This window comes from Leopardus geoffroyi, chromosome A3 (genome assembly GCF_018350155.1).
Source record: "Leopardus geoffroyi isolate Oge1 chromosome A3, O.geoffroyi_Oge1_pat1.0, whole genome shotgun sequence".
In the NCBI taxonomy this organism is placed as follows: Eukaryota; Metazoa; Chordata; class Mammalia; order Carnivora; family Felidae; genus Leopardus; species Leopardus geoffroyi.
Genome location: NC_059336.1, coordinates 88,212,496 through 88,225,319, shown reverse-complemented (window position 1 = coordinate 88,225,319; position 12,824 = coordinate 88,212,496). Strand labels below are relative to the sequence as shown.

Genomic DNA, 12,824 nt, shown 5'->3' with positions numbered 1-12,824 from the left:
CCCAACTGACTGCAAGCCCTCAGAGGGCCCAGCAGGTCCCTCGGTGCCCTGCACCTTCCTAGAGCAGAGGCCAGAGTGCTAAGTTGCCCTTGGCTGAAATGAATCCATTCTGTTGTATGCACACTTTCTTCAGGAAGGAAATTTATGGACCCCTGACAAGCCACTGCAGACACTGTGGGGAGGCCGGCAGCCAGCAATACAGATGTGTCGACCTGGGGCAGCCCCATGACACCCCTCCCAGAAGCCTTTGGAGAGGAGGTGTGGGGTACATACAGCCCCAGAAATACAACCCTAGGCCCCAAGTGGGGGTTGGGTTTAAACTCAATCCTATTTGGAGGCAAAGAACTCTGACCCTCCCCATCCCTCTGGGCTCCCTGGAAGTCTTTCTTCACGTGGCCCTTCCCGACCATACTAAGCCTCTGGGGTCAGTCCATACACACACAAGGGTCATGCAGGGAGCGTGCGGTGGGGGCCTCTGTGCTCTCCCTCAGCAAGCAGGAGCCCTCTGGATTACCCCTGCTTGGGGGTCTGGGGGCTGCTCCACCCCTGCCCCACCCCCACTGAGCCCTTGACTCCCAAGCAGGACATCAGTCAAACCCGCTCCACCAGTCCTGCCCCCAACACTTGCAGCCCCCCCCCCCCCCACCTCACACTCCCCTCCCCGCAGCGTCTCGACTCCGGCTCCCGGCTGATTTATTTTTCTGCCAATTTCCCCGAGCTATGCAGAACCAATTACCGCCGGAGCGCAGCGGCACTGCGGCCGCCAGATACACCACTCTGGCAGGCCCTCGGTGCACTACATTTTTCCTGTTATTTTTTTTAATTGAATTTTTAGGGTGGGGGGAGCGGTACGCAAACTCCATCTCGGGGAAACTTAAGCCCCGGGGCCTGTCTCAGGTCACGTACTGCACACCCTGTAGTAATATAATATTTACTGCCCCGAGGGTGCCGCGGATGGGGCTGCCCCAGGCCAGGAGAGGGGCGGCCTCCATCCCCAGCCCACTCGATTGGGGTGGAGGGGCATGCCGGGTGGGTAAAGGGGGGCCTGGGCCAGAGTCCTGGCTGGGGCCTGCCTGGGAAGGAGGCCTGAGTGGGCCTGAGGGTGGGGGCAGGCAGATCTGGAGTTGGATATGGAGAGCTGAGCCAACGAGGCTGATTTACGCTCCCAGCCTAGGTCGGGAGCTGGGAGGGACTGCCATACAGACCACCAGAGGGAGATTTTCATGGAGGCCACCAGTCCAGCCAAGACTCCCTCAGAAACAGCCAGGACCCGTGACTGCCACCAGCAAGATATCCTGGACCTTTCCCACCCCAGGAAAGCCCAAGGCAAGAGGTACCAAAGGACAGGGAGACTGGAAAATGAAGGTCAGATGATATTGTGCCCCCAACCTCAAACAGGGGCTGTTGTCCTGCCAAACCTGGCTGACTCGGAAATGGTGGGCAGGCCCGGGGCAGGGCTCAGTGCAGGCTGAGAACAGAGCTGGACCGCTCAAAGTTGCCGCCGTCCCCTGCAGTGAATGGGTGTCTTTGTCAAGAATAGCCATCTGGAAGGGACAGTGTCCAGCCTGAAAGATGAGCTGGCCCAGGGGTCATTCACTTCATTCCTCATGAGCTGGTCCTGACGGGGGGGGGGGGGGGGGGGGGGGGGGCGGGGGCTGGGTTTGGAGACCCTGGCTTGCCCACAGGGAACACCCAGAACAGAGAGGCTAACAGGCTAGGTCCACTGAGCAGCCTCAGAGGCAGAAGTACTTCCTGGAGGAAACTAGTCAGGCCAAGAAGAGCCAGATGGCATTCTGGCCGGAGGAACAGCATGTGCACAAGACGAAGGCTCAAGGGCAGGAGGGAGCACATGTGGGGTGGTGAAAGGCTCCAAAGGGCCGGAGGGTAGGACTTCTGAGGTCCATGAGGCAGAGAGGGAGTGGGGACAGAGAGGCCCCTCCACCAGGATGAGAGCTGGGACTTTTCCTGAAGGCAGTTGGGAGCCACTGAGGGCTGAAGCCAAGGTGGCACGACAGTTTTAGGAAGACTCCCGAGAGTGAACTGGATGTGCCGACAGAACATCCAGGTAGAGATGTGTAGCAAGCAGATGGGTCCATAGGTCTGAGGACGAGAGGAGAAGGCTGGGCTGGAAGAACAGAGGGGGCACCACTGGCAGGGGCAGAACAGCTACCAGGGAAAAGGGCGGATGGGAAAAGAAGGACACTGATTTCGGAGGCAGGACGGGGCTGGCTGAAGGAACAGTGAGCAGCCAGGGGTCGGCTCTGGTGCACTGGCTTGGGGCCCCAACGCTTGTCAGCATGGAGTCAGAGGTGAAGGCAGGCCTCTTGCTGCTGTCCCAGGGCTATCGGTGGCCTCGAGCGGTGCCTGAAGGAATTGGTCCTGATGCTTAGTATTCCTCCCTGGAGAGCCATTTATGCATTCCAAGAAGATGGGAACCTTCCCCCCAACTCCTGACCTGCGATCAGTGTCCCTAGGGGGCCCCCAGGCACCTTCTATCCCCAGGAGAGGGACTCAAAGGGGACCAGGCTTAGGCAGAAGTATGAGAACAGAGTCCTGAGAGGGCCAGTGAGGGCAGCCCAGGACTTGGGTCCCACCTGTCTCCGATGTTTCAGGCACCTGAGACCCGCCAAGGTCCACACGACCCATGATTCAGGAGCAGTGCTGCGGGTAGAGCCCAGAGCCCTGGCCCACCCTCCACACCCAGGCTCTCAGGCTCCGAGCCCCTCCCTGTGCTGACTGCACTCCATGTGCCCCTCCAGCCTCACTCTGTCCTCCAAACTCCAGACCACAACTGTCATCAGGTACCCAACACGGCCAGTCCTAAGCTCCTCGTCTTCCCCTAAAGCTGCTCTTCTCCCACTGATCCCCTCTAAGAATAGCCCTATGTCTACCCAGCTGCTCTGGCCAGAGCTGGGGAATCATTCTAGACCTTCCTTGAGCCCCCATATCTAATCAGGTCCAGCCACTTACTAGAGGTATGAATCCTAGCACAAAAAATGTTCATGACGAGGCTGTTGTCATTATGATGCCTCCTCAGGAGTCCACACTGCCCTGTGTCTCTCTCTGTCCCCATCCCTCCCCATGTCCCTGGCTTGGGTAACATCTTCGTCCAATGTCCGCTCGCCACCCCACCAACCCCCTGGCTCACACTATAGCCAGGGCGAGCATCTGAACCACGAGGACCCCCGTGGCCCCACCCAAAGCCTCTCAGAGCCGAGCTCACTTTGGTGGACCCCTGGGTCTGTCCCATTTGGGTTTCAGCTTCCCCTGCCAATCCAGGGAGGAAGCAGGCATTTCAGGCTTCCGCACCCTTACCTGAACAGTCCCCTCTCCAAAGGCTGGCTCCCACTCCTCCTTCAGAACTCACATTGGGGGCATCCCCTACTCCATGAAGCTTCCCTGAATTCAACTTGAGCTTGATGTACCTGCTCTGAGCTCCTATGGCACAGGCTTCTAACTCCCCAATGTACGTCATTTGCTCACTTTTGCATCTGTCACCTCAGGAGGGCTGAGGCTGCAGGCTTCAGAAAGATTCAGGGAATGGGTGAATGATCTGCCTGAAATTGCACCACTGCGGGGCAGGGGAGTTTCTCTGGGGTAATGTTTTATTTGATAAAGATGCGCTCCCCAACTGGGGCACAAAGGACGAGAAGGCCCTGTGTCAGGCGGCCACGGTTACCCATTTCTGAGTGCGAAGGCACTTCTCGGACATTCAGCAGAAGGGGAATGGTAAGATTGAGAGGGGCACAGAATACGGTTTCATACATTTACACTTAACCCCGCAGACAGTAGAAAAAACAACTGTTTATCATTAAGTCCATTTAACAGCTGAGAAAATGGAGGTGCAGAGAAATGAAGCTGCCCAAAGCCACAACGCCGGTTAAAGGGACAAGAAGCTAGATCTTCTGACATTTTTTCTTAATAGTAATTATAGCTACCATTTATCAAATACTTCCTAAAAGACCAAGCATTCTGCTTACATGCTATCATAAGCAGTTATTCTTAATATGTGGTTGAAGATGAGGAAAGGGAGGCTCAGAGCAGGTGGGTGGTGAGCCCCAAATCACCCAGCAGTGGAGGGGAGGCCGAGATGCTTCCCCTTCTGCTGGGCCTCTAAGCACCCGCACTTTCCATCACCCCCAGAGCCCTCTTTTCCTGAAGCTGACGATCAGCCATGTCAATAGAAGGTTAAATAGAAACCGGGGTCCCCGACATGGCCTTGGGGAGGAGGGGCACTGTCACCCCCACCAGCCAGCTCCTCCTGGAGATTCCATCAGGGAAATAGGAGGTCGGGGATCAGAGACACAATGCTCCCCATTCAGGTGAGCCAGGCCGCCCCAGGCCCGCAGCTGCCGCTGCTGCAGGGAGATTTATGACCTGCTCTAAATGTCACCTTTTCAACTCCCCGTGCTGGCTCCACCACCTTTGGACTCAGCACAGGCTGGACTGCTGGCCAAGCGTGGCTGGGGAGACGTGCCGCCACTCACTGCCACACACGAACACTCCTAGGGAAAGGGCCTGGCTGAGCCAGGAGGGGAGGGGGGCGCGTGGGTGCCAGGCACCCCCTACCTGCAGTCGGAGATGAGCTCATCCATCAGCTGAGCCAACAGGGAGTCCACGTCCTCGGGGCTGCACTGAGCCTTCAGGGCCAAGTGGACTTGCTCCAGGCCAGCTTCCTGCGGAACAGGCAGGCGAGGGTTGGGAGCGGCACTGCAGGGCGGCAGGTACGCACCAGACCCCCAACCCCCAGGCCCCGTCACCGAAATCTGAGTCCATCACCCTGAACCAAAGGAGAGAACAGGTAGAGCAGAGAAGGCGGAGCCCAGACCCAACAAACCAGAGTCTGTCTCGCCTCGAGAACCTTCCGGGGCTCTCCACACCAAACAGATCCAAATTCCCAAGCCTGGGACCCCAGCCGCCGGCCTGGTCATGGGACTTGAGGCCGTGCGCAGGCTCCCACAGAACTCCGCTGCATTTGGCTCCTCACCGGGCCCCCTCAAGCTGGTCTGATAACTCACAGCCGAGGGACCTGCTGAGTCCACACCAGTCCCCACCTGGAAGGGCCCATCGCTTCCCAATCTGCCCGCCCTTTCTTCAGGAACACTCAGACAACCTCCAATAGTAGGGAGTTCCCTCTCCAAACTCACGGCCCAGTCCCTCCCAGGTCACATCCGTCTCCTCCTGGGGTTCCTCTGCAGCCATCTCCACGGGCCTCAGCCCTGAGTTGTGAGACAGAGACCTCTCACAGAATACCTGTCAGATCAAGGGCTCACCCCTGAGTCCTCTCAGGTCCCCTCCCCACCTGTCAGCCTCCCTGAGCACATGCCATTCTGAGGACAGGCCTTGGGAAGAACACCCAGTCCAGGCCCTCAGGGAGCGTCTTGTGGGAGAACAGCTGACCCCCAAGGAGTCTGGACCTGTAGAACATGGACACCAAGCCCTGAAGAACTTGGGTGCTGGCTGGTCTCCTCCTTCCCCGAGAGCTGCCAATCTCAGAAAGGCTGGCCACCATGCCTTCACATAGGCCTGTATCCCCTCCCTGCCCCTTCAAGACCCCAATTGCCCCCCACACTGCTCCTCCATCCTCCTCACTGTGCTCACCTCCACACCCACAGACATGCCCAAGCCTCTGCAACCCCCTCCCTCCACCCCGCTGCCCCCGGCTTGCTCCAGCAGCGTGGCCGCACCTGCTTTCCCGAGGTTCCCATGGGCCACCCTCCTTGTGGATGAGCCTCCATGCACGCACAGAAACAGCCTGGGGCCACCACCAGGATCACCAGCTGCACGCCCTTGACCTCGACACCTGTGTCCACTTTGATGTCCTCCACTCTCTGGCCAAATGCCAGGCCCTCAGCTCTCAGCATCCACAGGGAAACCCCCAGAGAGCCCCCTGGTCACATCCAAAGCAGGACTCACTGCCTGACCTCATACACACTGCTTCTCCCCGCCTTTCCAAGTCCCCAGCCACCAAGTCCATCTAGCCCAAGTCCTGCAGCTTTGCTCCTGAGGTCCCTCCTGCCTGGCTTCTCGTCACTGTTCCCGGACTACCTCAATGGCATCCTAACAGGGCTCCTGCCTCCCATCTCCTCGCGGCCTCTGCAGTGCCTCCCCAATGCTCCTTGGCCCTTTCCCTCCTCTGAGCCCCCATCCATTCCCGTGGTTCTCCTAGAGTGTCACCTGCACTTCAGTTTGGAACCTCTGAATGAGAGGTGTGGGGTGAACCTGTGCTTGCCTTCACTAAACTGACTCCCGAAGGCATTCCTGTTCAAGTCTACCTTGTGGCTGCAAGCCTCCAGCACAAACCCCTGCATGTGGTCAGAGTCAAAGGCAGTTGGTGAATGAATGAATGAATGAATGGGTGCAAGGCTCCATCCTGTTGCTTCAGCGTGGCTCCACTCAGCTCCTTCTCTGCATCGTCTCCTACCTCAGTCTGGGATCCTCAGATCATTCTCACTCCCTCTCCCTGATCCACAGGCCTCCATGGGGACAGGGGGCGTGCACAAGGTGTGTTCAGGTGTGAAGCAGTTTCTACTCACCAGCCGGTCAGCGATCCTGAGCAGCTGGTTCTGAGCCTCGACCCGGTGGCTGATGTCCTCCCAGTAAGATGACAGCACCACCACGGGCTTCACGTTGCCCCAGGGCAAGTAGTAGTAGTGGCACCCTGGAAGGATGCAAAGGGCCTGGTACTGAGCCAGGAGCACAGGGGTGGGTAGGAAAGGGACCCAGGGTGGGACACATTCAGGCACCTGCTCCTTCCCCCTGAGAACTCCCTTGGACATACACATGTGGTTCATATTCCCCAAGGTTCAAACAAGGGGTCTGAGCTCCCTTCGTGTGCGGAACAAACAGCAGCTGCTCTCTTTAGGGCTCTTTAGCTCATCCAAACAAAGGGGTTGTTAGAAGGACCCTGGGAAACCCACGCTCTCCAAAATCTCAACACCAAGCCAGCATGAAATTGACTACTGCCATAGGTCAGCATCAACGCCATCCACAGCCAGTTTTAGGAGCCCCATCTGTGGCCCTGGCAACAGGGACCCACCTGGAGGTGAGCGGGGAGTGGGGGGGTAGCACAGGGGGACAGAGCTGGGAGTCACCCCAAATAGGTTTGCATGGGCCAGGGCCTTTGCGTGGGCCTCCGGCAGCTTTCCATGAGAAACAGTATTGAGGGTTCAGCCCCTGCTCTGTGGTCTGGGTCCCAGCCGGGCGCACAGCCTCTGGCCTCACCGTCAAAGACCGCCCGGCTGTACTGGGTGGTGGAGGCCAGCGGCAGGCAGGTCGTGTCGAACTTGTTACCGTAGTTCCCGATGCTGACCTCAAACTGGATGGCATCATCAACATCCTGGAGCATGGAGGCCGAGTAGAAGGCAGCAAACAGGGAATACTTGCGCCTCCGGAGATACTTCTGGGAACAGAAAGGGCAGCCGAAGGGTCATGAGGAGCAGGGAGGAAGACACTGGGGTGGGGAGGGATCACGTGTCTGGCAGGCCCTGGCCGTGACTGGCGCCCAATAAATCCTGGCTGGACAGATGGGCGGTGAATGGTCCAGCTAAGCAACAGTGCCCAGATTTGGTTACTAACTGAGCAAACTCATTCCAGGCCTGTGTATTTGGCCCCGTTCCTCTAATAAGGTCTGATCCTCCAAGGTCATGCTGCTCCTCAATCCAAACCGGCAGCAGTGGCCTCACCACCACGGGGATGCCTGGTCGCCTGCATCTGCCACTCGAAAGGGGCCAAAGGGTCTAAACCACCATGCCTCTGCCCAGAGCTCCCAGCCCATGCCACTCAGAGTCTCCACCACACCATCCAGCCCTGCATTATATACAAGCTGCCATGTGTTTGGGACGAATGTCCCCTCTGGGCATCAGGCACAGGGCTGAGGACATGGCAGGCACTCAATCACACATCCCAAGATGACTTTGCAATCCCCTTCACGGAAGGCAGAGAGAAGATGGTTACACAACTGGGTTTTTGAATCGTGTAAATAGAGGGGCTCCTGGGGGGCTCAGTCAGTTGAGCATATCTGACTCTTGATTTCGGCTCAGGTCATGATCTCAGGGTTCATGAGACTGAGCCCCGCGTCAGGCTCCACACTGACAGAGCTTGGGATTCTCTTTCTCCCTCTCTCTCTGCCCTCCCCTGTTCTCTCTCTCTCTCTCTCTCTCTCTCTCTCTCTCTCTCTCCCCTTCAAAATAAATTTAAAAATTTAAAAACTAAGTACATAGTAATAATAGCTAACGCTTATTGACTGCTCACTGCATGCAGGCTTGAATTAATTTAATTCTCCCAACAATCTTATGAGGTTAAGTATAATCACTACCCCAACTTCACTGATATGGAAACTGATACAGAAGGATTCAAACCAGCGCTTTCTGACTACAGAGTCTGAAAGCTTAAAACACACAGACCCCATACAGCTGCCTCCTGGACACAAGGCTCAGCTCTACCGCTTGCTGCTCTGGTACATTTAAGCCTCAGTTTCCTCATCTGTAAAATGGAGATACTAAAGCAGCCACTTCACAGGTGCTGGGAGGACTCAGTGCCATCAAATGTCACTAGCGTAGCGTTTGACATACAGTGAGTGATTAATAAGCGTTAGCTATCTTTACATTATTGTTATAAAATACACTTCTCATTTTGCATCGAGCTCTAGACTTTTAAAATATTTTCATTTATTTTCTTTGAGCCTATGAATATCCCTCAGGAAGGTAGGATAGCTGTGGGGTTACTCCCATTTCACTGCTTAGGTACTGAGGCCCAGAGGGGTGAAGGAACAGACTGTGGGTACAGCTGAGCCCTCCTCCACCATGACAATAGAAGACAGCCCCATTTGGTCGCCACCTCCTTCGCTTCTTCCACAGCCACACCCCTCACCTCCACCCGAAGGATGTCATCCGCAGGGAGGTCCTCCACCTTCTGCTCGCTGTGCTCCACCAGCTTGGTCTCCAGGGAGAGCAGAACCCGACCTCGGTAGGCCACACCTTCCCCCTAAAAGGGGAGGTTGGGTCACCAGAAGCAGAGAAGGGGGCGGTGGAGGGGAGGAGAGGAAGGAAAGGGGCCTGATCTGGCCCGGGCTCATCTCCCAGACAACCAGGAAGGCCCTGGGCTACCCCCATCACTCTGCAGATAAGGAAACGGTGGCCCAGAGAGTTCAGGGGACATGACAAGCCACCCAGATGGTCAGTACCAGACTCCAACCCAGCCAGGGAAGGATGAAACCTGAGACAGATAAGGCCTGGGTCCCTCAGGGGGACCAGGAAAAAGGCAGCGGTGGGGGGCGGGGGGGTGGCTGTTAGGCTGGCCCTGAAGGGAAAGCAAAAGGCAGGGGAGTAAGAAGGAAGTAGAAGCCAGGAGGGGGCCAGGTGGAAAGAGGGTTCTCTGAGGGGACGCTGTCTGGCCCTGGGCTCCCATCGGGCTCTTGGAGTCCAGACTGGAGCAGACGCTGCCCAGGCTGGGAGAGCCCCGCATGCAGGCCTGGGGATGTGGGTTTGTGGGGGTGCTGGCTCACCTTGCCAATGTTCAGTTCTGCGTAGGGGTCCGGGAAGCCAGTGAACTCCCTGGGGCTGCCATAGAGGTTGACATAGCAGGGCCCAAAGGTGGGGAGGAAGCCCAGATGGTCGTCCACTGGGAGACATAGGTGAGGATCAGAAGAGCCAGCCCGGTGTGGCTTTCTACTGCTCAGCCCAGCCAACCTCAGGCCTGAGCCCATCCCTGGCCCTGAGTTCCCTGAACATGCAGAGGATGCAACCCCCGTAAGTGTATAAAGAATCATGACACTGACCATTGTCTCCCATAGGCCCTTTAATTCTCACCACTATGCTGAGATGTGGAGATCGTTATTACTTTTATTATCTCATTTTACAGATGAGGAAACTGAGGCTCAGAGATGCAAAGGAACACATCATTACAAAGTGGCACAGCCCAAAATGGTCTAACCTCAAATCCCATGCACTTTGGTCTAACCCCAAAGCCAGCACGCAAAGCTGGGGCCCAGGGCCCTCCGCTGCCCTGCCCCTCTCAGGCCACACCCCAGCCTGCATCCCCACTCCCTCTTTCACAGAAGCGTGGGGACACACAAAGGAGGCCCAAGAGTCTGGTGACCAGAGAAGCCATCACCCAGGAAGCCGGGGGTGGGGGGGAACCTGGCTAGATGTCCCAATCCACAGGGCACTCCTCCGGCACATGTCCCCCATACCCACCACGTCATTATGAAGTCGAGACAGATCACCCAACAGCTCTGACTCACTCCAGCATTCTCTCTCCCTCCCCACATTGTACAAAGAACCACCTTTCAGTGGAACAGGTTGGAGGACAGTGCAAAAGAGAATCCCACCAGTGATGAGGGAAATCTTTTCTCTACATCACTGTCTCCTAGAGGCTCTCTGTTGTTATGGCATGATCTTCCAGTCAATGGTCAAGTTTCCCAGGACAGGACGTCACTGGACAATATTCTGAGAACCCGGAAAAGCCAAGGTGTCTCTTCCAGAAGAAGGGGGGAGGGGCTGTTTCCAGAATGCCAACAATGGGAAGTGGGCCTGCGAGCAGGAGCCATCTGGGATGATCCAATCCTTATGAGCAAGGATGGGGCAAGGAAGGTACAAAATAAATGGCCTCAGCAAGAAAATGCTTGAGCCAGACCTAAGGACAGGAGCTATGAAGCCCAAGTCCCACTGAGTGCCAAGACCCTGGGGTAAAGTGGGGTGGGCAGGGACAGAGCTTGAGCGCAGGAGCATGCCTCCCCACAGAGCCAGCTGCCGTGTGCCTGTCACCATTCTCCCTCCAGTCCCCAGCACAGACAGGGCTCTGGCATTTGGGACAGAGGTGGAGGCCCAGGCTAAGGAAACTAACATGAGCTTTACTAATTATTTGTACTAATCATCTCCATTATGATTTACCCTGTAAACTCCAACTTCAAGAGTTTTCCACTTACCCTGGCCTCCTCCTGGTCCCCAAGATGCCTTGCCCAGGGCCCTGCCCCACCCCCTCCCTGCCTGCAAGAGTGGACTCATTTGAGCCTGAGCTGGAGCCTAGCAGATTCAGGAAGGGGTTGCATGGGGAATTGTCTTTAAAGCATTCCAAGCGATTTTCATATTCAACCGCGGTACAGAAGTAACAGCCAAAGGTAAGCTCAGGGACCATGGTGGTGTACCTCAGTCCCATCTCAAGCAAATCAAATAATCCCCAGCAACCAGCACCCTCTGGCCTCCAGCTAAAAACCCGCAGCCCACCCCCTTGCCATCCCCAGAAAAGCACATACGGTCCATGGCTGGAGAAGGCTTGACCACACCTGCGGGCTCCTCTGAAGTGTAAAGAAATGGAAAAGGGGTTAAGATGGACATGACTGGGAGGATTGGTTACATGAACAGGCATGTGGATGGAGAGTTGGCAGACAGACAGATGGAAAGACGGCTCCTGTGTGGGAAATAGATGTGGCCCAAGGCCCCAACCCCCTCCCACCTGTGAATTTATCACAAATTAAGTCATTACTGCACCACCACCCCCAGCCAGACACAGCCCCCAGCAGCAAGATGAGCCTCCAGGTCCCTCCCCACCGGTGTCTGCCTACCTATGTCTGAGTGTTCTGTTTGCCAGTTGAAAATGGGACCCGAAACTTGACTCAATACGTTCAAGTAACAACACAGAAAAGAAATTGTGCTTTTTTTCCCCTGTATTATAGCCAAATAAGTGAGAGAAACAAAGCACAGACACAAAGAAAGATGGGGGGAACATGAAAGGCAGTGAGGCATACCCAGCACTCCACCTAACAGGCAGGTTAACAATTGGGACCAAGGTCCCTGAGCAATGGCATTTCAAGGTACGACATCTCCATCTAGTGGCCATTTTCAGTATTGCCAGCAAGAGCACCATGTTGCATTTTCACAACTGCAGGCACTGGCATCTTGCTTCCGGCACCCACCACTCCAAGTGAAGCACAGTGCCAGACCCTGCCCATCAGCTGAAGGTTCTACACCCTGGGACATGCCCCTACATTCTGGTAAGGGGTCTCCAGAAATGAGAGAAGCAAGGAAGATGTTCTAGCACCCTTCTGGGCTCTTAGAATCTGTCCCTCACTTCTGAGGTAGATATAAGACACCCCCAAGGGAGTGGGCACTCTTCAGTCTCCTTCCATGGTCCTCTCTGATTTTAGCCTCTTCCTGCCCTCTGACCCTCCCTGTTTCCTCCTCCAACTAGCTAAGCATAACCAGGTCTGGGGGCATGACCAAGCCTGTGATATGGTGGTAAAATCTTTGATTATTTTCATTTGTTGGTCATCTTTGCCTACTTGTCTCCTCCTAAAATATATATCTATGCCTATTTTCCCATAGCTTCATGGCTATAGTTAAGAGCCAAGAGTTGAGCAAAATATCACGAAGCAAGACTGAATAGAAGCAGAGAGAGAAAGAGCGAAGACAAGAGAGAAGGGGAGCATGGAAGTCCAGATACGAGGACAAGGCTGACCCACTGTGCAGAAGGCAGCAGGAGGGTGAGCCCCTGGGACCCAGCCCCACAGCTCTCTACAGCCGGGCCTCAGCTAGGAATGCCGGCTGGCAGAAGTGAGGGCTGCAGAAACCATAATTCACGGCCATTTCCATATCCACAGGAATAGGTCTTCCTCCATGGAGGAGCCAGGCCTCTGGTCTTAGGGGAGCTTTTAGCAACAGGGAGAGGACCCACATGGGTACAGCTGCAGCCCCGAGGAGAGCCGCGGCCAGGACCCACCGGAAGGAAACAGATTCCATTTTAAGCTCTTTTCAAATGATTACAAACAGACCCGGCCAGTTATCTCAGGCTAATGAGGCCGAGGTCATAGTTCTGACTGCCATGTG

General features: G+C 55.9%; 1 protein-coding gene across 26 annotated transcripts in view; it reads right to left on the bottom strand.

Annotated features, from left to right (window-relative positions):
- The window catches only part of DYSF (dysferlin), a 225,993-nt gene that overhangs the window by 115,802 nt on the left and 97,367 nt on the right, over positions 1-12,824 (bottom strand). For 17 of the 26 annotated variants that reach the window (XR_006703543.1, XM_045446428.1, XM_045446440.1 and 14 more), the window contains 6 exons: positions 11,255-11,296; positions 9,506-9,621; positions 8,872-8,985; positions 7,225-7,402; positions 6,537-6,661; positions 4,570-4,676 (listed from right to left, as the gene is read on the bottom strand). Coding sequence is in view for 25 of the 26 variants with exons in the window: in XM_045446428.1 (XP_045302384.1) it covers positions 4,570-4,676; positions 6,537-6,661; positions 7,225-7,402; positions 8,872-8,985; positions 9,506-9,621; positions 11,255-11,296 (682 nt within the window). In the remaining variant the exon portion in view is untranslated. The remainder of the gene's footprint in view (positions 1-4,569; positions 4,677-6,536; positions 6,662-7,224; positions 7,403-8,871; positions 8,986-9,505; positions 9,622-11,254; positions 11,297-12,824) is intronic. The other 9 variants (XM_045446438.1, XM_045446446.1, XM_045446448.1 and 6 more) reach the window with 1 other exon arrangement.